The sequence below is a fragment of the Natrix helvetica genome (assembly GCF_964273705.1).
Source record: "Natrix helvetica genome assembly, chromosome: 2".
Classification (NCBI taxonomy): Eukaryota; Metazoa; Chordata; class Lepidosauria; order Squamata; family Natricidae; genus Natrix; species Natrix helvetica.
The window spans coordinates 297,123,265-297,142,548 of NC_138552.1; the positions used below are offsets into that span (position 1 = coordinate 297,123,265).

At 47.6% G+C, this 19,284-nt stretch overlaps 1 protein-coding gene across 3 annotated transcripts in view; it reads right to left on the reverse strand.

Moving 5' to 3' along the window:
- Positions 1 to 6,543: 6,543 nt before the first annotated feature.
- Positions 6,544 to 19,284, reverse strand: part of PIPOX (pipecolic acid and sarcosine oxidase) — an 18,513-nt gene continuing 5,772 nt past the window's right edge. Inside the window, exons 4-8 of one of the 3 annotated variants that reach the window (XM_081943734.1) lie at positions 18,651 to 18,833; positions 17,180 to 17,332; positions 15,878 to 16,036; positions 14,251 to 14,326; positions 6,544 to 7,688 (exon numbers count right to left, since the gene is read on the reverse strand). In XM_081943734.1, the coding sequence (XP_081799860.1) occupies positions 7,558 to 7,688; positions 14,251 to 14,326; positions 15,878 to 16,036; positions 17,180 to 17,332; positions 18,651 to 18,833 (702 nt within the window). In that variant the 3' untranslated portion in view covers positions 6,544 to 7,557. The remainder of the gene's footprint in view (positions 7,689 to 14,250; positions 14,327 to 15,877; positions 16,037 to 17,179; positions 17,333 to 18,650; positions 18,834 to 19,284) is intronic. The other 2 variants (XM_081943736.1, XM_081943735.1) reach the window with 2 other exon arrangements.

Consider the following 19,284-nt stretch of genomic DNA (forward strand, 5'->3'; position numbering starts at 1 on the left):
TCTTCCTGTGTTTCATGGCTGCCTGGGGAATTGCTGGAACTGGGGATGTCTCGTTTAATGAAAAGAAGGACCAGGGGAGACATGATAGCAGTCTTCCAATATCTCAGGGGTTGCCACAAAGAAGAGGGAGTCAAACTATTCTCCAAGGCACCTGAGGGTAGAACAAGAAGCAATGGGTGGAAACTAATCAGGGAGAGAAGAGAGGGACTCCTCCGGGTGCCGTCCACTAGGCAGTGCCAGAGGGCGGCGCCCAGGAGTAGGGCCTTCTCTGTGATGGGCCCAGCCCTCTGGAATGACCTCCCCCCTGATATTAGGACAACGACTGATCTCCGCTCCTTCCGCACGAAACTCAAGACCCACCTGTTCCAACTAGCCGGCCTGGCTTAACTAGAACTTTCTAACCTCCCTGGCAATTTTAAACTGTAAATTTAAATCTTTTGGGTATTTTAATTGTTTTAATTGTTGTAATTTTACTGTTATTTATCTTAATTTTGTGGCTTTTATTTCTATTTGAATTGTTAAATGTTGATGTATTTACCTCCTCCATGCCACACGTCTATTTATTTGATTGTACATCGCCCCGAGTCCCTTCGTGGAGAGGGCGCAACTGATAAATTGAATAAAATAAAATAAAATAAAATAAATAAATAAATAAATAAATAAAGCAACTTAGAACCGAGGAGAAACTTCCTGACAGTGAGAACAATTAATCAGTGGAACAGAAGTTGCCTCCAGAAGTTGTGAGTGCCCCAACACTGGAAGTCTTTAAGAAGATGTTGGATAGCCATTTGTCTGGAACCGTATAGGGTTTCCTGCCTAGGCAGGGGGTTGGACTAGAAGACCTCCAAGGTCCCTTCCAACTCTGCTATTCTAAATTCTTCCTGGTTCCTCTAGAGCAGGGGTATCCAAACTTGGGAACTTTAAGACTTCCAAGTCCACAAGTCTTGTTTGGATAGCCCTGCTCTAGGATGACCTCACTCTACCCTCGGGCTCCGAGGGGGGCTGGCAGGGAGCTGCCCCCCACCCACTGCCTGCGGGGGTGGGGTGGGGTGGAGGGGGAAGGCCAGAACCTCTGCTCAGCCATGAGTTGAGCTCTGAGAGGCTCCCAGTTGGGCTGAGGCCAGGCCAGCTGCATAACTCATGGCTGAAGTCCCCAAGGACCACTCAAGGAAGCGCAGGGGTAGATCAGGGACCGCTTCATTACCTTTAGTGGTTTCAAGATTTGTGCGTGTTGGGAAATAACGGAGGGGAAGGAACATTAAACCAAGTGATGTCACCCTGACCTTGTTGGCATTCCAGGGGGTCTTGGAAGGCGGGGTTGGTCTTCTAGGTTTTGGAACGGAGATGGGGGGAGATGCTTCGGTGTTTTGTTTTAATATTTTTATTAAACAGATTTCCTTCTATGCAACATTTCCACATCGGTTTATATCCATTGTCTATGCCTTTCTCCCCCCTTGTTTCAATTTCTTTGCCTAGACATCTGATACTAATACACACATTCCTTAAATTGCAATCCTTCGTTGTGTATCGTTTCCATTTATAGATGTTTGTTCACCTCTACATACACCTGACTAATTTCTAACGCCTGTGTCTTCTTCCTTTAGTCTTTCCTTAAGCTTTACACCTGTCCTCTAACCATTTGTACCACTCGTTCCATACCGTATAAGGTTCTGTTTCCTCTTCATCTTTCATTTCTTTTGTGAGTCTATCCCTCTCTGCACACTCTTAAAACTTTCCTTATCACATCTTCCTTTGTTGGTATGTTATTGTCCTTCCAGTTTTGTGCATATATCATTCTCGCTGCCACTGTAAGATGTAAAATTAAAAATTAAATATTGTATTTTAAAAATTATATTTCCTCGTAAGCTTCGGTGTTTTTGCACACAGTCCACAAGACCCCACCTTCATGTGTGGTGGGGGGTGCTGCCTATTGTGTGCTTATAGCTTCCCAGGCTGTGGACCTTGTTGGACAGCAAAGGGGACCAACGAGGAAGTTCTGGAGCCCCTGAGACGGTCCCGGGAAGGCAACACCCGAGAACATCCGTCTCCCTTCCTTTGCCCACGTCTTGAGGGGGAATTCGCTGGAGAAAGGAATTGGGACGGGAAAAGTTAAGGTCAAAGGAAACCAGGCCATCAAAGGACACGATGGGTGGACGCCATGAAAGTGGACACCAGGCAGAGCGTAGAACAACTCAAGTAGGGCAGGATTGGAAGATGTGGAGGGACGGGGCCCATAGAATAGCTAAGAGTCAAGCATGACTGAATGGATAACTACTACTACTACTACTGCTACTACTACTTCCTCTTCCTCTCCTCCTCCTCCTCCCCCTCCCCTCCCAAGGACCTTGTCATCTCCTGAGGTTGTTTTGGTCCATGAACTAACCCAACCAGCTTTACATTGAAGGAGTTTTGATGATTGAAATACGTGCTATCAAATTGGTTGCATTGTCTTCAGGACAATATGTCTCCATCGGAGTCCTTCCAGTCTTCCAGTGGTGCTTTCATTGTTTTCTGGATCCCTCTATTGTCTCCAGGAGGATCTGTCTCCATTGGGGTCCTTCAGAGTTTCCAACGGTGCCTCTATGATTGTTTGGGGTCTATCTATTGTCTCCAGGAGGATCTATCTCAACCAAGTCCTCCTCTTCCTCCTCCTCCTCCTGCTATCTCCAACTAGGTCCTTCAGATCTTCCAAGGATGCCTCTGTGATCCTCCTCTTCCTCCTCCTCCTTCTGCTATCTCCAACTAGGTCCTTCAGATTTTTCAAGGGTGCCTCCATGATCCTCCTCTTCTTCCTCCTGCTCCTCCTCCTCCTCCTCCTCCTCCTCCTGCTATCTCCAACTAGGTCATTGAGATCTTCCAAGGATGCCTCTGTGATCCTCCTCCTCCTCCTCCTCCTCCTCCTCCTCCTCCTCCTCCTCCTCCTCCTCCTCCTCCTGCTATCTCCAACTAGGTCATTGAGATCTTCCAAGGATGCCTCTGTGATCCTCCTCCTCCTCCTCCTCCTGCTATCTCCAACTAGGTCATTGAGATCTTCCAAGGGTGGCTCCATGATCAGCGGCCACCCCCGAAGGCTGCAAACGTCTGCAAAACCCCTCCCCTCTTCAGGTGCTGCCCTTGGCACGACTCAGCCAGTGGTCCAAGGACACCCCCACCCCCACGGATGGGGTGGCTGGTGGTGCTCCCGTCCCCTTCTCCCCCTGACTCTTATTATTCCACACCAGAGCCTGGCTGGTGGGCAGCCCCTTCCTCCGCTCCGGCCTGCAGCCATAAAACTGGCCTGCCGGTAATGCGTCTCCATTAAGCTAAGCGTTCTAATGATAATAAAATGGCACATTTAACTTTAAAACATTTGGCTTGAGTCTGTGAAGTGTGCTGCTGCATGGGGGTGGAGGGCTCATCGTTTTCCCTCCCCCCCCCTCTTCTTTTCTCTCTCTTTAATGAAGCTGAATGCAACCTGACTTCTCCTTCTGTGGAGTTGGTGGCACTTTGCTCGAGGAGCAGAAAAGGAGCATTCATTGGGGGAGGGGTTTGTTGAGGGTTTCAGGAGACCAAATTCAGATGGTAGCAAGTTACCACCCACCCGTCTCCTAGAAGAATGAAATATCCTGGGAAATATTGAGAAAGGCAGACTATTATATTTCCCTGGATCAGAAATGGAGAAACATGTTTTGAGGCAGTAAGCAGACTCAATCTCTTTATAGCCCCCACCTTTGTCAATGGGCCATTAAAAGGCCTGGGCCAGTCTATTCTACATAACAAAGATCTTCCCCTTCAGCCCCAGGGGGATGGGATTAAGGCAGGATAGCATTAGCCCTTGACTCATCTCACCACAGGGCACCTGGGAAGAAGCAAGGCTCAACCAAAGGGGGACTCACAGCCTAGAGACTTGCCCCTGCATGGCCCCATGGGAGCCTGACAACCAATCAGAATATAAGATCAAGATCAAAGGCCAGGCATAAAACCAGGGACTTTCAGCATCTCTCCCTCTTTTTTCTTCTTCACCCAACATCTGGAAGCATCTGATCCCCCTTTTCTGCTCAGGAGCTGAAGCCATGGGATCCTGTCCACCATTAAACCATCTTTTCCAAGCAGCCTCCATGTTTCCAGTGTCTTTTTCCCCACTTGGAGCTGAACCCAGGACATTTCTTCCAAAACAACATCTTCGTGGGGCTTCTAGAAACGTGGCACTGAATGCACGAAGAATTTGCGGCAATCCTTCCGCCATTCCTCCTTCCCAAAACATTCTTTTGCAGGGGAAAAACAGGAACTGGTGGGAGGCAGTGAACATCTGGGCACAGAATTCCGTGAATAAATGAAGCCAGGGAGAACAAGCCTTTTCATCTTGTCGTGTTAAAAATTCATTTCTTTGGGGGATAAAACTCAGCCGTGTTTTGCTTCGGCATCTTGGCAAGCCCTTGAGGGACTTTCAGCGGTCAACTGGTGACGCCACCACCATAGCCAAGTTGATTTCCTTGGGAGGTATTTTACGGAGAGGGTTTGGCCCTTGTCTTCTTCTTAGGGGTGCTTTGCTTTTTGGCTGGTTACAGGTCTGAGATCTCCTGGTGGTCTCGCATCCAATTGGATCCTGGTTACCGTAGTTTTCCCCAAGATAGGCCGAAGGTTGGATGGAGAACTTGTAGCCCCTTTGACTCCATGATGGCAAATAATAAAAGTCTCACTCAGTTTTTGTTGGGTTCAATCCAGGGTTTTCCAATCTTGGCAATTTTAAGACCTGGACTTCCACTCCCAGAATTCCTCAGCCGGCATGCTTTAAGGTGGGTGGACTTCAACTCCCAGAATCCCCCTATCCATCATGACTTCAGAGCGGTGGACTTCCAGAATCCCCCAGCCAGCATGCCTTTAGAGGGGAGGACTTCCACTCCCAGAATCTCCCATCCACCATGATTTAATAAGGGTGGATTTCCACTCCCATAATCCCCCATGCACCATGACTTAAGAGGGGTGGACCTCAACTCCCAGAATTCTCCAGTCCGTGTGCTGGCTGAGGAATTCTGTGAGTTGAAGTCCAGAGTTCTTAACGTTGCCATGGTTGAGAATCGCTGCTTCCATTATTGGCCACAGCAGAAATTAAGAGTCCAAAGACATTTGTCTCCCTCCCTCCCTGTGTGTGTTTGTGTGTGTGTGTCCGTCCCACAGATTTCCACACTCCACCCCTCCAGTGTTTTCCCCAGCTGCATTTCTTCTGTGAGCTAAACTTGATTTAACACCATAAGGAATTCCATCAACTTAAAAAAACATGTTACGGGATTTTTGACTTACGACCAAAACGGAGCCCGACATTTCCACTGCTAAGTGAGACAGTTGTAGAGTGACCGTTGCCCCGTTTTACAACCTTTCCTGCGACAGCTGTTGAGGGACTCCACACGGTCGTTAAGCAAGTCCAGGGTCATTAAGTGAATCCGACTTCCCCCATTGGCTTTGCTTGTTGGAAGGTTGCAAAAAGGGGCACTGAAACTGTCATAAGTAAATGCCAGTTGCCAAGCCTCTGAATTTTCGATCACTTGACCTCAATGGTCGTAAGTGTGAAAAATGGTCATAAATTGCTTTTTCTAGCATCATTGTAACTCCGAACAATCACTAAGCAAACTGTTGTAAGTCGAGGACTGCCTGTAATTCTAGTTGAGGTTGTCACTGACGAAGAGTTAATGGCAGCCAGCAGTTTAATGGAGGCGTTTAATAGAAAGCCCACCATCGGGGTGGGAGACCTTCTCTGGGCCCAGCATTCGAGGGGAGGGGGCTTTGAACTTCCTCTCAGTCACAAAGGAGCCTTTCATTTCCCACCCCCGGAAAGTTTTGCTCTCTCTCCCAGAACCTCTTCAGATCATGGCAAAATGCAGAAATCAAGTCAGGGAGCCAGCTCAGATGACTGGTTACAGATCAACAGAGTTGGAAGGGACCTTGGAGGTCATCTAGTCCAACCCCCTGCCCAAGGAGAAGAAAGACCCTACGCCATTTCTGACCGATGGCAGTCCAGTCTCTTCTTGAAAGCCTCCAGTGGTGAAGCTCCCACAACTTCCGAAGGCAACTTTTGTTCCATGGGTTGATGGTTCTCACTGTCTGGAAATTCCTCCTATGTTGGATTAGTTTCCATCCATTTTCATCTTCTCCTGCCCACCTCAATACAACACAGCTGGAAGTGACCATGAAGGTCATCTAGTCCAACCCCCTGCCCAAGCAGGAGACCCTACACCATTTCTTTCCAGTCTCTTCTTGAAAGCCTCCAGTGGTGAAGCTCCCACAACTTCTGAAGGCAACTTCTGTTCCAGGGGTTGATTGTCCTCAAATATTGGACGATGCCCTCATGTCTCCCTTGGTCCTTCTCTTCACCAGAGTAGCCATTGGGGTGCGTTGGTCCCGGCATTACTGCTGGTTTGCTTCACTCACCAGCACGCCAGATGTGCGCTCTGCGTGTGTGCACATTTGCACAAAAACCGGTCTGCACACGCGCAAAACATTTTTAAAAAGGGGAAACATTAAATGTGTGCTGTTAGATCGTGGGAAGAGATGAGGCAGACTCAGGCGTCAGTAACAGCAGCTCTTTATTAGTGACTTGCAATCTAGGATCCAGCGAAGGTCTCGTCCGGCAGCAGCCGTTTTATCGGGCTCCGGCAGGGCTTTCAGCCAATCAGATTTGAATGAGTTCCTGCTGGTATCAGTGGACCTTGGTGGAAACCACATACGTTGCTATGCACATGCAAAGTGCTCAAAGTACTTAACTTGTGCAATTACAATTGTTTTGTACTTGCGCAGAACCAAAAATCAGAACTGGATCGGGGGCAGTTGCAGCGACCCAGGCCACCCAATCACTACTGGTTCAGCCATACCAGTAGGAACCCACCTCTGCTAGAAATGCCCAGTTCCTGCAACCATTCATCGTCTGTTTTAGCCTCCATTTAGCCTAATCCTCTTGGTTGCTCTTTCTGCACTCTTTCTAGAGTCTCTTTTTCATATAATGGTGACTAAATAGCTAGACCCCCTAACTCCTCTCTGGGGCAGCCCCTCCTCAAATATTGGAAGATGCTCTCCTGTCTCCCCTGGTCCTTCTCTTCCCTAGACTAGCCAGGCCCAGTTCCTGCTCATCGTACATTTTAGCCTCCAGGACTTTGATCATCTTAGATACTGTAGATTCAGATTAACAGAGTTGGAAGGTACCTTGGAGGTCATCTAGTCCAACCGCCCGCCCAAGCAGGAGACCCTACACCATTTCTGACTGATGGCAGCCCAGTCTCTTCTTAAAAGCTTCCAGGGATGAAGCTCCCACAACTTCTGAAGGCAACTTTTGTTCCATGGGTTGATGGTTCTCCCTGTCAGAAACTGGATTCAGGATTCTAGGTGTGGCCTTACTAAGGCTTTATAGAGTGGTGTTAGTTCCTCCCTTGATCTTGATTGTATCGCTCTGTCCGTGGACCTTAGGATTGCGTTGGCTTTTTTGGCTGGCTCCTATTTAGCTGGTTGTCCACTAAGACTCCAAGATCCCTCTCACAGTCACTGCTAGTAAGATGGACTGTCATGAGGGGGGGCTCTGCCAGATGGAGATCACAAATTCGCTTTGGGGGGCCCCTGGAAGCGGCCAAGCCGAAAGGGGGTGAGGTCGTAGGTGGGCTGCTCCCCCAGGCTCAGTTCACACAGGATTTTTCCCACGACTGGGGCAAACTTGAACCCGTGGCCTGCAGAAGAGACAAAAAGGGAGAAACGGATGCATAATTCCCCTCTTCGCTTTCTTTCCCTGCCCTGCATGTTCTTGCAGTCCCCGACTTACAAACATTGATTTAGTGACTGCCCAAAGTTACAACAGCACTGAAAAAAATCCACTTATGACCGTTTTTCACACGTACGACCTTTGCGCTGACATGATCAAAATTCAGGCACTTGGCAACTGACTCGTATTTATGACGGTTGCAGTGTCCCCGGGGGTCCCTGTGATCCACTTTTGCGACCTTCTGACAAGCAGGAAGCCAGATTCCCCTTACAACTGTGTTACTCGGCGATTCGCTTCGGCTGTGGCAAGCAAGGTCGTAAAATGGGACACAACTCGCTTGAGTAGAACACAATATGAAAATAGAATACAACAGAATATTGGAATAGAGAAGAGAAGAGTAGAAGAGAAGAGAATATTGGAATGAAGAATAGAATATAATGGAAGAGATAGAAGAGAAGAAAAAGAGAAGGGAAGAGAAAGAAGGGAAGAGAAAGAAAGAGAAGAGAAAGAGAGAGAAAGGGAAGGAAAGAGAAGAGAAGGAGAAGGGAAGGGAAGAGAAGAGAAAGAAGGGAAGGGAAGAGAAGGGAAGGGAAAAGAAGAGAAGGAGAAAGAGAAAGGGAAGAGAAAGAAGGGAAGAGAAGAGAAGGGGAAGGGAAGAGAAGAGAAGAAGAGAAGAGAAAGGGAAGAGAAGAGAAGAGAAAGAGAAAGAGAAGGGAAGAGAAGAGAAAGAGAAGGGAACGGAAGAAAAAGAGAAAGAGAAAGGGAAGGGGAGAAGAGAGGAGAGGAGAAGTTGGAAGGGACCTTGGAGGTTTTCTAGTCCAGCCCCCTGCTCAGCCAGGAGGACCTATATACAATACAATACAATACAATAGTAGAGTTGGAAGGGACCTTGGAGGTCTTCTAGTCCAACCCCCTGCCTAGGCAGGAAACCCTATACCGTTTCAGACAAATAGCTATCCAACATCTTCTTAAAGACTTCCAGTGTTGGGGCATTCACAACTTCTGGAGGCAACTTCTGTTCCACTGATTAATTGTTCTCACTGTCAGGAAATTTCTCCTCAGTTCTAAGTTGCTTCTCTCCTTGATTAGTTTCCACCCATTGCTTCTTGTTCTACCCTCAGGTGCTTTGGAGAATAGTTTGACTCTCTCTTCTTTGTGGCAACCTCTGAGATATTGGAATAATGCTATCATGTCTCCCCTAGTCCTTCTTTCTCTTAAGCTAGACATACCTAGTTCTTGCAACCGTTCTTCATATGTTTTAGTCTCCAGTCCCCTAATCATCTTTGTTGCTCTTCTCTGCACTCTTTCTAGAGTCTCCACATCTTTTCTACATCGTGGCGACCAGAACTGAATGCAGTATTCCAAGTGTGGCTTTACCAAGGCATTATAAAGTGGTATTAACACTTCACGTGATCTTGATTCTATCCCTCTGTTGATGCAGCCTAGAACTGTGTTGGCTTTTTTGGCAGCTGCTGCACACTGCTGGCTCATATTTAAATGGTTGTCCACTAGGACTCCAAGATCCCTTTCACAGTTACTACTACTGAGTAAGGTATCACCTATACTGTACCTGTGCATTCCGTTTTTGTTGCCTAAATGTAGAACCTTACTCTTTTCACCATTGAATTTCATTTTATTAGATAGTGCCCAATGTTCAAGTTTGTCCAGATCCTTCTGTATCTTAAGCCTATCTTCTGGAGTGTTGGCTATTCCTGCCAGCTTGGTATCATCTGCAAATTTGATGAGTTCCCCATTTATTCCCTCATCCAAATCATTGATGAAGATGTTGAAGAGTACTGGGCCTAAAACAGAGCCTTGGGGTACTCCACTGCATACTTCCCTCCATGTAGATGCAGTTCCATTGAGAACTACACGTTGAGTGCGGTTGGTCAGCCAGTTACCAATCCATCTGGTGGTGATGCTGTCTAACCCACATTCTTCTACTTTATCTAGTAGTAGGTTATGGTCTACCTTATCAAAAGCCTTACTGAAGTCCAAGTAAACTATATCAACTGCATTCCTCTGGTCCACTAATTTTGTCACATTATCAAAGAATGCAATAAGATTAGTCTGGCATGATCTGTTTTTGACAAATCCATGTTGGCTTTTGGCTATTACTTTGTTTGCTTCTAGGTGTTCGCAAATTCGTTGCTTGATTATTTTTTCCAGAATCTTTCCTGGTATTGAGGTTAGGCTGATAGGTCTGTAGTTTCCTGGATCTAATTTTTTCCCTTTTTTGAAGATGGGAACCACATCAGCTCTTTTCCAGTCCTCTGGTAGTTCCCCGGTGTTCCAGGATCTCTGAAAGATATAATTCAGTGGTTCTGAGATCTCATCTGCTAGTTCCTTCAGAACTCTGGGGTGTAATCCATCCGGTCCTGGTGATTTGAACTCATCTAGGGTAGACAGGTGCTCACTTACCATTTTCTTCCCTATTTCAATTTGTGTTCCTAATTTTGTGGTGCTGCTTTTGATAGGTTGGACTGTTTTATCCCTTTGTGTAAAGACAGATGCAAAACATGAGTTAAATAGTTCTGCTTTCTCCCTGTTGCTTGTCACCTTCTTGCCACTTTCTCCTAGCAATGGACCAATTGTTTCCTTAACTTTTTTCTTGTTTTTAACATGTTGGAAGAAGCTTTTTTTGTTAATTTTTACTTTTGTGGCAAGCCTTTCTTCATTGTGAGCCTTAGCTTTCCTCACTTCATCTTTACAGGCTCGGGCTATTTGCTGATATTCTGCCTTAGTTATGTCCCCCTCCTTCCACTTTTTATACTTACTTTTTTTGTCTTTCAGTTTGTCAGATAGTTCTTTGTGCAGCCATGCTGGTTTCTTTTGGGAGCTGTTGTTTTTCTTCTTCATTGGTATTGTGTTAGACTGGGCTTTTCTAATCTCATTTTTCAAAATTTCCCAAGCTTCTTGAGTTGTTTTCCCCTCGAGGATTCTCATCCATGGAATTTTTCCCAAGCTCTCTCTAAGTTTATTGAAATTAGCTTTCTTAAAGTCCAAGACTCTAGTTTGACTTTGTTCTACTACTTGTGTTTGGATAATGTTGAATTCCAATATTGCATGGTCACTTGCCCCCAGGGTTCCTATGGCTTCAACACCTTCTATCATTTCCTCTCTGTTAGTGAGAATTAAGTCCAGTATGGCTGATCCCCTTGTTTCCTTCTCTACTTTTTGGAAAACAAAGTTGTCTGCTAGGTTTGTTAGGAACCTGTTGGATCTTCCACTTGGTGCAGAGTTTGTTTCCCAGTTGATGTCAGGGTAGTTAAAATCTCCCATTACTATTGTGGTGTGCTTCCTACATACCTTAGTTAGCTGACTAGCAAAAAGTTCATCTTCTTCCTCTGCTTGGTTGGGTGGCCTGTAGTATAGACCTATGGCAATGTCATTTCCCCCACAACCTTTAATATTGACCCAAATGCATTCAAGATAGTTCTCATTATTGTTGTGCTCTATTTCTGTAGAGACATAGTTATTTCTTATATATAGTGCAACTCCACCTCCTCTTTTATTTGGTCTATTTCTTTTAAATAATTTAAATCCTTCTAGCTGTATGTTCCATTTGTCAGTTTCATCCCACCAAGTTTCTGTAATGGCAATAATATCATATCTGCCCTCTTTTACTTGAATTTCTAATTCTCCCTGTTTATTCCTCATACTCTGTGCATTGGTATATAGACATTTGAGTCCATTTTGATTGACCTTGTGTTTACTGTCTACATAACCTGTATTATGCCTGACTGCCCCTATTTTCTTGCCACTTGTGTGATTCATGCACATGGTATGACAATCACTATTACATGCTTGGTTTTGCTTGACAGCAGGAGTGATAATCTTACCCACACACACATCTATGTTACATGCATTTATAACCCTATGAATTTTAGTTTGCTGGGGACAGAGATGTTCTGTATCTATTAATTCTCTGTCCCCGCTCTTCAGTTTAAATGTTTATCAAGAAAATCTGTGAATTTAATGCCAAGTAACTCAGTTCCTTTCTTGGATGGGTGCAACCCATCTCTTTTGTACAGTTTTTCATTGGACCAGCTACAGGCTTCATGACTAATAAAACCAAAGCCTTCCCTTTTACACCACTCCTTTAGCCAAACATTAAACTCTGCTACACGCTGGCCCTTCCCTTTTTGTTCCTTATATACAGGTAAAACCTCTGAAAAGATAAGCCTACAACCTATACTATTAAGTTCATACCCCAAGTTCTGGAAATCATTCTGCACAGAAAGTACATCTTTCTGGGATAGATCATTAGTGCCAAGATGTATAATAGCATCAACGTCACAGTCCTTACTTGCATTCTTGACTATCTTAAGAATACGCCTCTTGTCTCTGCTGGCAGTAGCACCTGGCAGACACCTGACCTCTTTTAAAACCTCCGTATCCTCTCCTAAATTAACATCTCTTATGATTGAATCACCAACCAGAAGGTGACTTCTCTTTTTACATACCTTGATCTTCTTCTGCGACTGATGTGTGATACCTGGTTCCCCTTTTCGCCTTTCCGAAGAAAGTTCTTCGTTTTGGACCACGATCCCCTGCTTATTTGAGTCATCATTATCACAACTGCCTTGACCTATCTCTTTAGTGTCCCCATTAAGGTCAGCAAGGGCACTATATCTGTTTTGCTGGGTCACAGCAAAAGCTTTGTGTTTATGGTTCACAGCTCTCAACCTGCCAGATCCCACAGTTGTCCAGACAGCTCTTCTCCTGCAAGATCTTTGTGGCAGAGGGGGCTGATAGTGTGGCTTCACCATAGAGTGGAATGGCTGACGTAGACACCTAGTTTCTGCTTGGAGAGCACAGATTACAGATTCTAGATAGGTAATCTGCCCATGTAGACTTGTAATTTGTTTACAAAGGGGACAGTATCCAAATTTGAAAAGAGTACTGCGAAAGACAGGTGCAAAACAGCTATTACATTGAACTAAGCCAGTCATTTTGAAATAAATAAAATCACAATCTCAAACACACTAATCCAGAATGTATTATTGCTATTTTGGTTTATAGATATATGATTATATTATATTATAGATATATGGGCCCCCACCTCAGTGTCTTTGTCTTGTGACTCACCCCCCCCTTCTCTCCAGCAGCTCCAATCCTAGCTTCAGGAAGGTTCAAATGATATGGAGTTTAAGGGCCCCCACCTCAGTGTCTTTGTCTTGTGACTCACCCCCTCCTTCTCTCCAGCAGCTCCAATCCTAGCTTCAGGAAGGTTCAAATGATATGGAGTTTAAGGGCCCCCACCTCAGTGTCTTTGTCTTGTGACTCACCCCCTCCTTCTCTCCAGCAGCTCCAATCCTAGCTTCAGGAAGGTTCAAATGATATGGAGTTTAAGGGCCCCCACCTCAGTGTCTTTGTCTTGTGACTCACCCCCTCCTTCTCTCCAGCAGCTCCAATCCTAGCTTCAGGAAGGTTCAAATGATATGGAGTTTAAGGGCCCCCACCTCAGTGTCTTTGTCTTGTGACTCACCCCCTCCTTCTCTCCAGCAGCTCCAATCCTAGCTTCAGGAAGGTTCAAATGATATGGAGTTTAAGGGCCCCCACCTCAGTGTCTTTGTCTTGTGACTCACCCCCTCCTTCTCTCCAGCAGCTCCAATCCTAGCTTCAGGAAGGTTCAAATGATATGGAGTTTAAGGGCCCCCACCTCAGTGTCTTTGTCTTGTGACTCACCCCCTCCTTCTCTCCAGCAGCTCCAATCCTAGCTTCAGGAAGGTTCAAATGATATGGAGTTTAAGGGCCCCCACCTCAGTGTCTTTGTCTTGTGACTCACCCCCCCTTCTCTCCAGCAGCTCCAATCCTAGCTTCAGGAAGGTTCAAATGATATGGAGTTTAAGGGCCCCCACCTCAGTGTCTTTGTCTTGTGACTCACCCCCTCCTTCTCTCCAGCAGCTCCAATCCTAGCTTCAGGAAGATTCAAATGATATGGAGTTTAAGGGCCCCCACCTCAGTGTCTTTGTCTTGTGACTCACCCCCCCTTCTCTCCAGCAGCTCCAATCCTAGCTTCAGGAAGGTTCAAATGATATGATACCATTTCAGATGATACCATTTCAGATAAGTGACTGTCTAAGCCAGGGGTTCTCAGCCTTCCCAATGCCGCGACCCTTTAATACAGTTCCTCATGTTGTGGTGACCCCAACCATCAAATTGGTGTCTCGGTTCCTATGACCATTGAAAATGTGTGTTTTCCGATGGTCCTAGGCGACTCCTGTGCAAGGGCCCTTCGACCCACAAGGGGGTCCCGACCCACAGGTTGAGAACCGCTGGTCTAAACACTTCTTGAAAGCCTGCAGTGATGGAGCAGCAGGCGCTCCTTCTGGGGGCGAGCTCTTCCCCTGGTTAATTGCCCTCACTGCTGGGAAGTTTCTCCTTAATTGCAAGCTCTTGTAGAAAGAGAGACTGTGCTTGAACAGGGAGGCTTTCCTGGAGAGTAGCCCCTGAAGATAAGGCTCCAGGAGAAATGATGCCCTTTCAGCAAGGGATTCTTCCCAGGCCCCCCCTCCCCCCTTTACCTGAAAACCCGGCTCCGATGATCACGTTCTCAAAGCGGGGGTGTCGGTCCAGAATGAAGTCCCCGTCTGGAGTGTTCTGGAGGGGAGGGGGGAAAAGAGACAGCAGAGGAAATTCAGGCTTAGGGGTTTTGGGGGAAGGTGGGAGTCAGCCTCTGGGTGGCTGGGAAGGCAGGTGGCACAGCATAGATCGGGGGGGGGGGGCAAGTATGCCAACTTAAGCCTTCTGGACTACAACTCCCATAATTCCCGAGACAGGCAGATTTCAAGCTGGATGAGCAAAACAGGCAATAAATCTATGTATATATAACCATCCATCCATCCGTCCATCTATCTCTATCCATCTATCTCTCTATCTTTATCCATCTATCTCTATCCATTCTCTATCTCTGTCTCTCTATCCATCCATCTCTCTATCTCTATCCATCTATCCATCTCTCTCTCTCTCGCTATCTATCTATCTCTATCCATCTCTCTATCTCTGTCTCTCTATCCATCCATCCATCTCTCTATATCCATCTATCCATCTCTCTATCTGTCTCTCTCCATCCATCCATCCATCTCTATCCATCCATCCATCCATCCATCCATCTATACATCCATCTATACATCCATCTCTCTATCTATCTCTATCCATCTATTATACATCCATCCATCCATCTACCTATTTCTCTCTCTATCTCTGTCTCTCTATCCATCCATCCATCTCTCTATATCCATCTATCCATCTCTCTATCTGTCTCTCTCCATCCATCCATCCATCTCTATCCATCCATCCATCCATCCATCCATCCATCCATCCATCCATCCATCCATCCATCCATCTCTCTATCTATCTCTATCCATCTATTATACATCCATCCATCCATCTACCTATTTCTCTCTCTCTCTCTCTCTCTCTCTATCCATCTCTCTCTATTCATCTCTCTATCTCTGTCTCTCTTTCCATATGTCCCTCTCTCTCTCTATCCATCTATCTCTATTCATCTCTCTATCTCTGTCTCTCTTTCCATCTATCCATCTATCTCTCTATCTATCCATCTATCTCTATCCATCTCTCTATCTCTCTATCTCCATGCATCTATCCATCTCTCTATATCCATCTATCCATCTATCCTTCTATCCATCTATCACTATCCATCTCTCTATCTCTGTCTCTCTATCCATCTATCCAGTGAATCACACGGTCATTAAGCGAATTAGGCTTCGCCGTTGACTCAGAAGGTTGCAAAAGGGGAGCACATGACCCCGGGACCTGCGACTGTCGTAAATAGGAGTCAGTTGCCAAGGGGCTGAATAAAAGTCACGTGACACATGGAGGCTGCAATGGTCATAAGTGTGAAAAATGGTCCTAAGTCATTCTTTTCAGTGCCGTTATAACTTTGAACGGTCACTAAATGAACGGTTGTACATCGAGGACTGCATATAAGGGCAGGGAGACCTGCTGATTATTGAAAAGGTTTTCATGGTTTGCAAAGATGCAACTTTCCCTCTTAACAATCAACAGATTTCTATGCCTCTGTGCAGGCTTGGGTGTGTGTGTGTGGGGGGGGAGTAAAAGTGGTGCCTCGGAGGGACTCCCGGATTTGAGGGGAAGACAAGGGGGCCTGGGGGGGGTCCCCCTCCTTACCGTGTATAAGCACCATTCTCGGACTGCAGGCTCCGGATCGAGGCCTGGCAGATACTTGCTGACGAAATCCTGCAGGCGCTGGAGGTCTTCCGCAGGAGAGACCCCGCCCTCCTGGCTGGGCTTGTCGGGGTCTGTGGGGCAGCCGTGGTGGTAGCAGACCTGGCAGGAGACAGACAGACAGACAAGGGGGGCTCCTGGGGGCTCTCTGAGCTTGGCTCTTTTCTTGCAGACCTTTCATGACCGAACTAGCTAACATCACCAGTGCTAGAAGGGAGTGTGCTGTGCAAAAAGGAGGAGGGGGAGGAGGAGGAGGAGGAGGAGGAGGAAGAAAAGGACTGTAGGTTCATTACTGCCCCCTGAACTTGTTTTCTTGCAGACGTTTCATGAGTGAACTAGGTTTCATCATCAGTTCTGGAAGGGAATGTGGTTGGAAAAAGAAGGAGGTTGTTTTCTTGTAGGTTGTTTCCTCATTACCCAAAGTAATGGATTCGGGCCAAGGGCTGATTTGGGGGGGGGGGGGGCTTCTGATGCCAGAACAGAGCGTGAGTCTCATGGCCGCCCAGGGCCAGATTCCCAGGACCCTCCCTGACGGCGGCTGAGAGGAGATCCGGTTGCTCCTTTCCTGGGGCAGCAGAAGAGAACTGGGGAGGGAGTTAAGGGCGTCATCAGCTTAGAGTTCTTGCATTGCCGCAAAGGAGCTCAATACGAACCTTCGGGAATTCTGCTGGGGCCAGTTAAGCACAGGGAGTCCTCGACTTACAACCATTCATTTCGTGACCCTTCAAAGTTACAACAGCACTGAAGGTAAGAGACTTAGGACCAGGTTTCACATTTACGACCGTTGCGGCATCCCCGTGATCGGTCACCTGGTCAAAATTCAGGCACTTGGCAACTGACTCATATTTATGACGGTCACAGCGTCCCGGGGTCTTGTGATCCCTTTTTGCGACCCTCCCTATCAAAGGGAAGCCAGATTCACATAACAACCATGTGACTCACTGAACAACTGCAAGGATTCACTTAACAACGGAGACAAGAAAGGTTATAAAATGGGGGCCAAACTCACTGAACCACTTTCTCTCTCAGAGAAAGAAAGAAATTGGGGGCTCAATTGTGGTCGTAAGTCGAGGACTACCTTGAATTGACTGAGGTTCTTGCTCGGGGCTGATGCGTTGTGCCTGGCATCTTCCATCTTGGGGCAAAAGATGCAGTCACCCGCCTGGAGCCGCTTGGTTGTAAAATGAAGCCGGCGCGAAGACCCCTCCCCGATTCCTTGACCTGCTCCAGCCCCTTCCTCCTCACCTTGATCAGATCCGGGTACTCCCCAGCCTGCAAGCCGTAGAAGTGGTGGTCGTCTTGGTTGAGGCCGATGCCCAGGAAACACGCAGGGTGCCCAAGGAAGCCCCGGGGGCCTGGCGCCTTCGCCCGCAGGTAGCAAACTTGGACGCGCAGCGGCTGAAAAGGGAAATGGGGCTGAGGAAGGTGGGCGACATCCGGGGTCCCCCTTTGCGGGTTCTTGGAGCAGGGCAGCCTTGGCACCGAAGGGCATGGCCTTGGCAAGGCCCTTGGACTCTGCCAGTTCACTCGGGTGGCCTTTGCCCCGTTCCCTGGCGGGCAGAAGGAGGCGGTTTAAATTCTGCAATTCCCCTGCAAACTGGCACAGGGTGGTCCTCGGACTTACAACGGTTCGTTTAGCCACCGTTCAAAGTTACAACAGCACTGAAAAAAAGTGAGGTGGGGCCATTTTTCACACTTACGACGGTCACGGTGGACAGGTGACCAACATTTGGATACTTGGCAACTGGTTCATGTTTATGACGGTCGCAGTGTCCCGGGAGACGTGACCCCCTTTTGCAACCTTCTGACGAGCAAATGGGTTCGCTTAACAACCATGCTCCTGACTTAAGTGATTTGCTTAACGACTGTGGCAAGGTCGTTAAACGGGGCAAAACTCCCTTAATGGCTGTGTCACTTAGCAATGGTAAGGAGTGTCCAACCTTAGGAGCTTTAAGACTTATGGACTTCAACTCCCAGAATTCCCCAGCCAGCACGGACACCCCTGGCAGAAGGACTCCTGCTTAAATAACAGAACAACAGAATTGGAAGGGACCTTGGAGGTCTTCTAGTCCAGCCCCCTGCTCAGATAGGAAGCCCTATTCTATTTCAGACAGGTGGAGGAAGGAAGGAAGGAAGGAAAGAAAGAAAGAGGGAGAGAGGAAAGGAAGGAAGGAAGGAGCTACAGTATCACCTAGCCTTCTATAATTCTATGGAAGGAAGGAAGGAAAAAAGCGAAAAGGGAAAGAAAGACAGGCAGACAGACAGATAGACAGAAAAATGGAGCTTCCCTCCTTCCCACCTGCTCTTCAATAATACTATAGAAGGAAGAAAGGGAGGGAGGAAGGAAGGAAGGAAGGAAGGAAGGAGGGAAGGAAGGATAGATAACAACATAACAGAGTAGGAAGGGACCTTGGAGGTCTTCTAGTCCAACCCCCTGCTCAGACAGGAAGCCCTATGCTATTTCAGACAGGTGGAAGGCCAACCTCCCACTTAACACGGCCAGTTTCCAGGGTCAATTGCAGTCGTACGTCGAGGACTACGCAACTCTCTCGCTTAGCAATGAAATTCCTGGCTCAATTGCGGTCGTAAGTCGAGGACTATGTGCAGAGTGCTCCCCACCACCGACCCTCCTTACGGGCGGCCTTGCACCCCAATTATTGACAGTCCTCCGACCCCCACCTTCTTTTTTGGCAGGGGGGGGGTCTTCCCTGCTTACCTGAAGAGGCAGCTGCAGCCCCAAGGGAGCCAGGAGCTGATTGGTCCATGCACCGACTGTGACCACTAGGCGCTTTGCCCGGTACTTCCCTCGGCTGGTCCTCACTGTGACCACCGACCCCGGGAGGATTTGCAGGACCTTCTCTCCGTCCCTCAAGACCCCTCGGTGCCTCTGGAAGAGATCCTGGGGGCGGGGGGGGGGCAGAGAAGCCCCAAATAAGTCAGTCTACCAAGACCCCCCCCCCAGTTTCCCCTTGCACCCCCATCCCCAGCCCACGTCTGCACGGGGCTCTGCGGGGCCAGTGAGGAGGCTCAAGGGTTAATGCACACCCATCCCCCCTCCCCCCCTCCCAAAAGAGGGGATGCAGCTTTCCTGGGGGGCGAGCCCCCCCTGGCCCCAAACACCCGGGTTCCAAAGTTGGGAGATTTGCTGAAGGTGGGAGGAGGCTGGGGGGGAAAGCGGGATTGAAATGATCCGGAGAGCTTAGAAGGGGGGGGGGGTGCCCAACCGTGGCTGCTTGAGGAGGGAGGGGCTTCAACTCCCAGAATTCCCCAGCCGGTTTGCTTCCTTCCTTCCTCTTCTGTTCTGGTTCTTTCTTTCTCTTTCTTGTCTTCCTTTTCCTTATCTTCCTTTT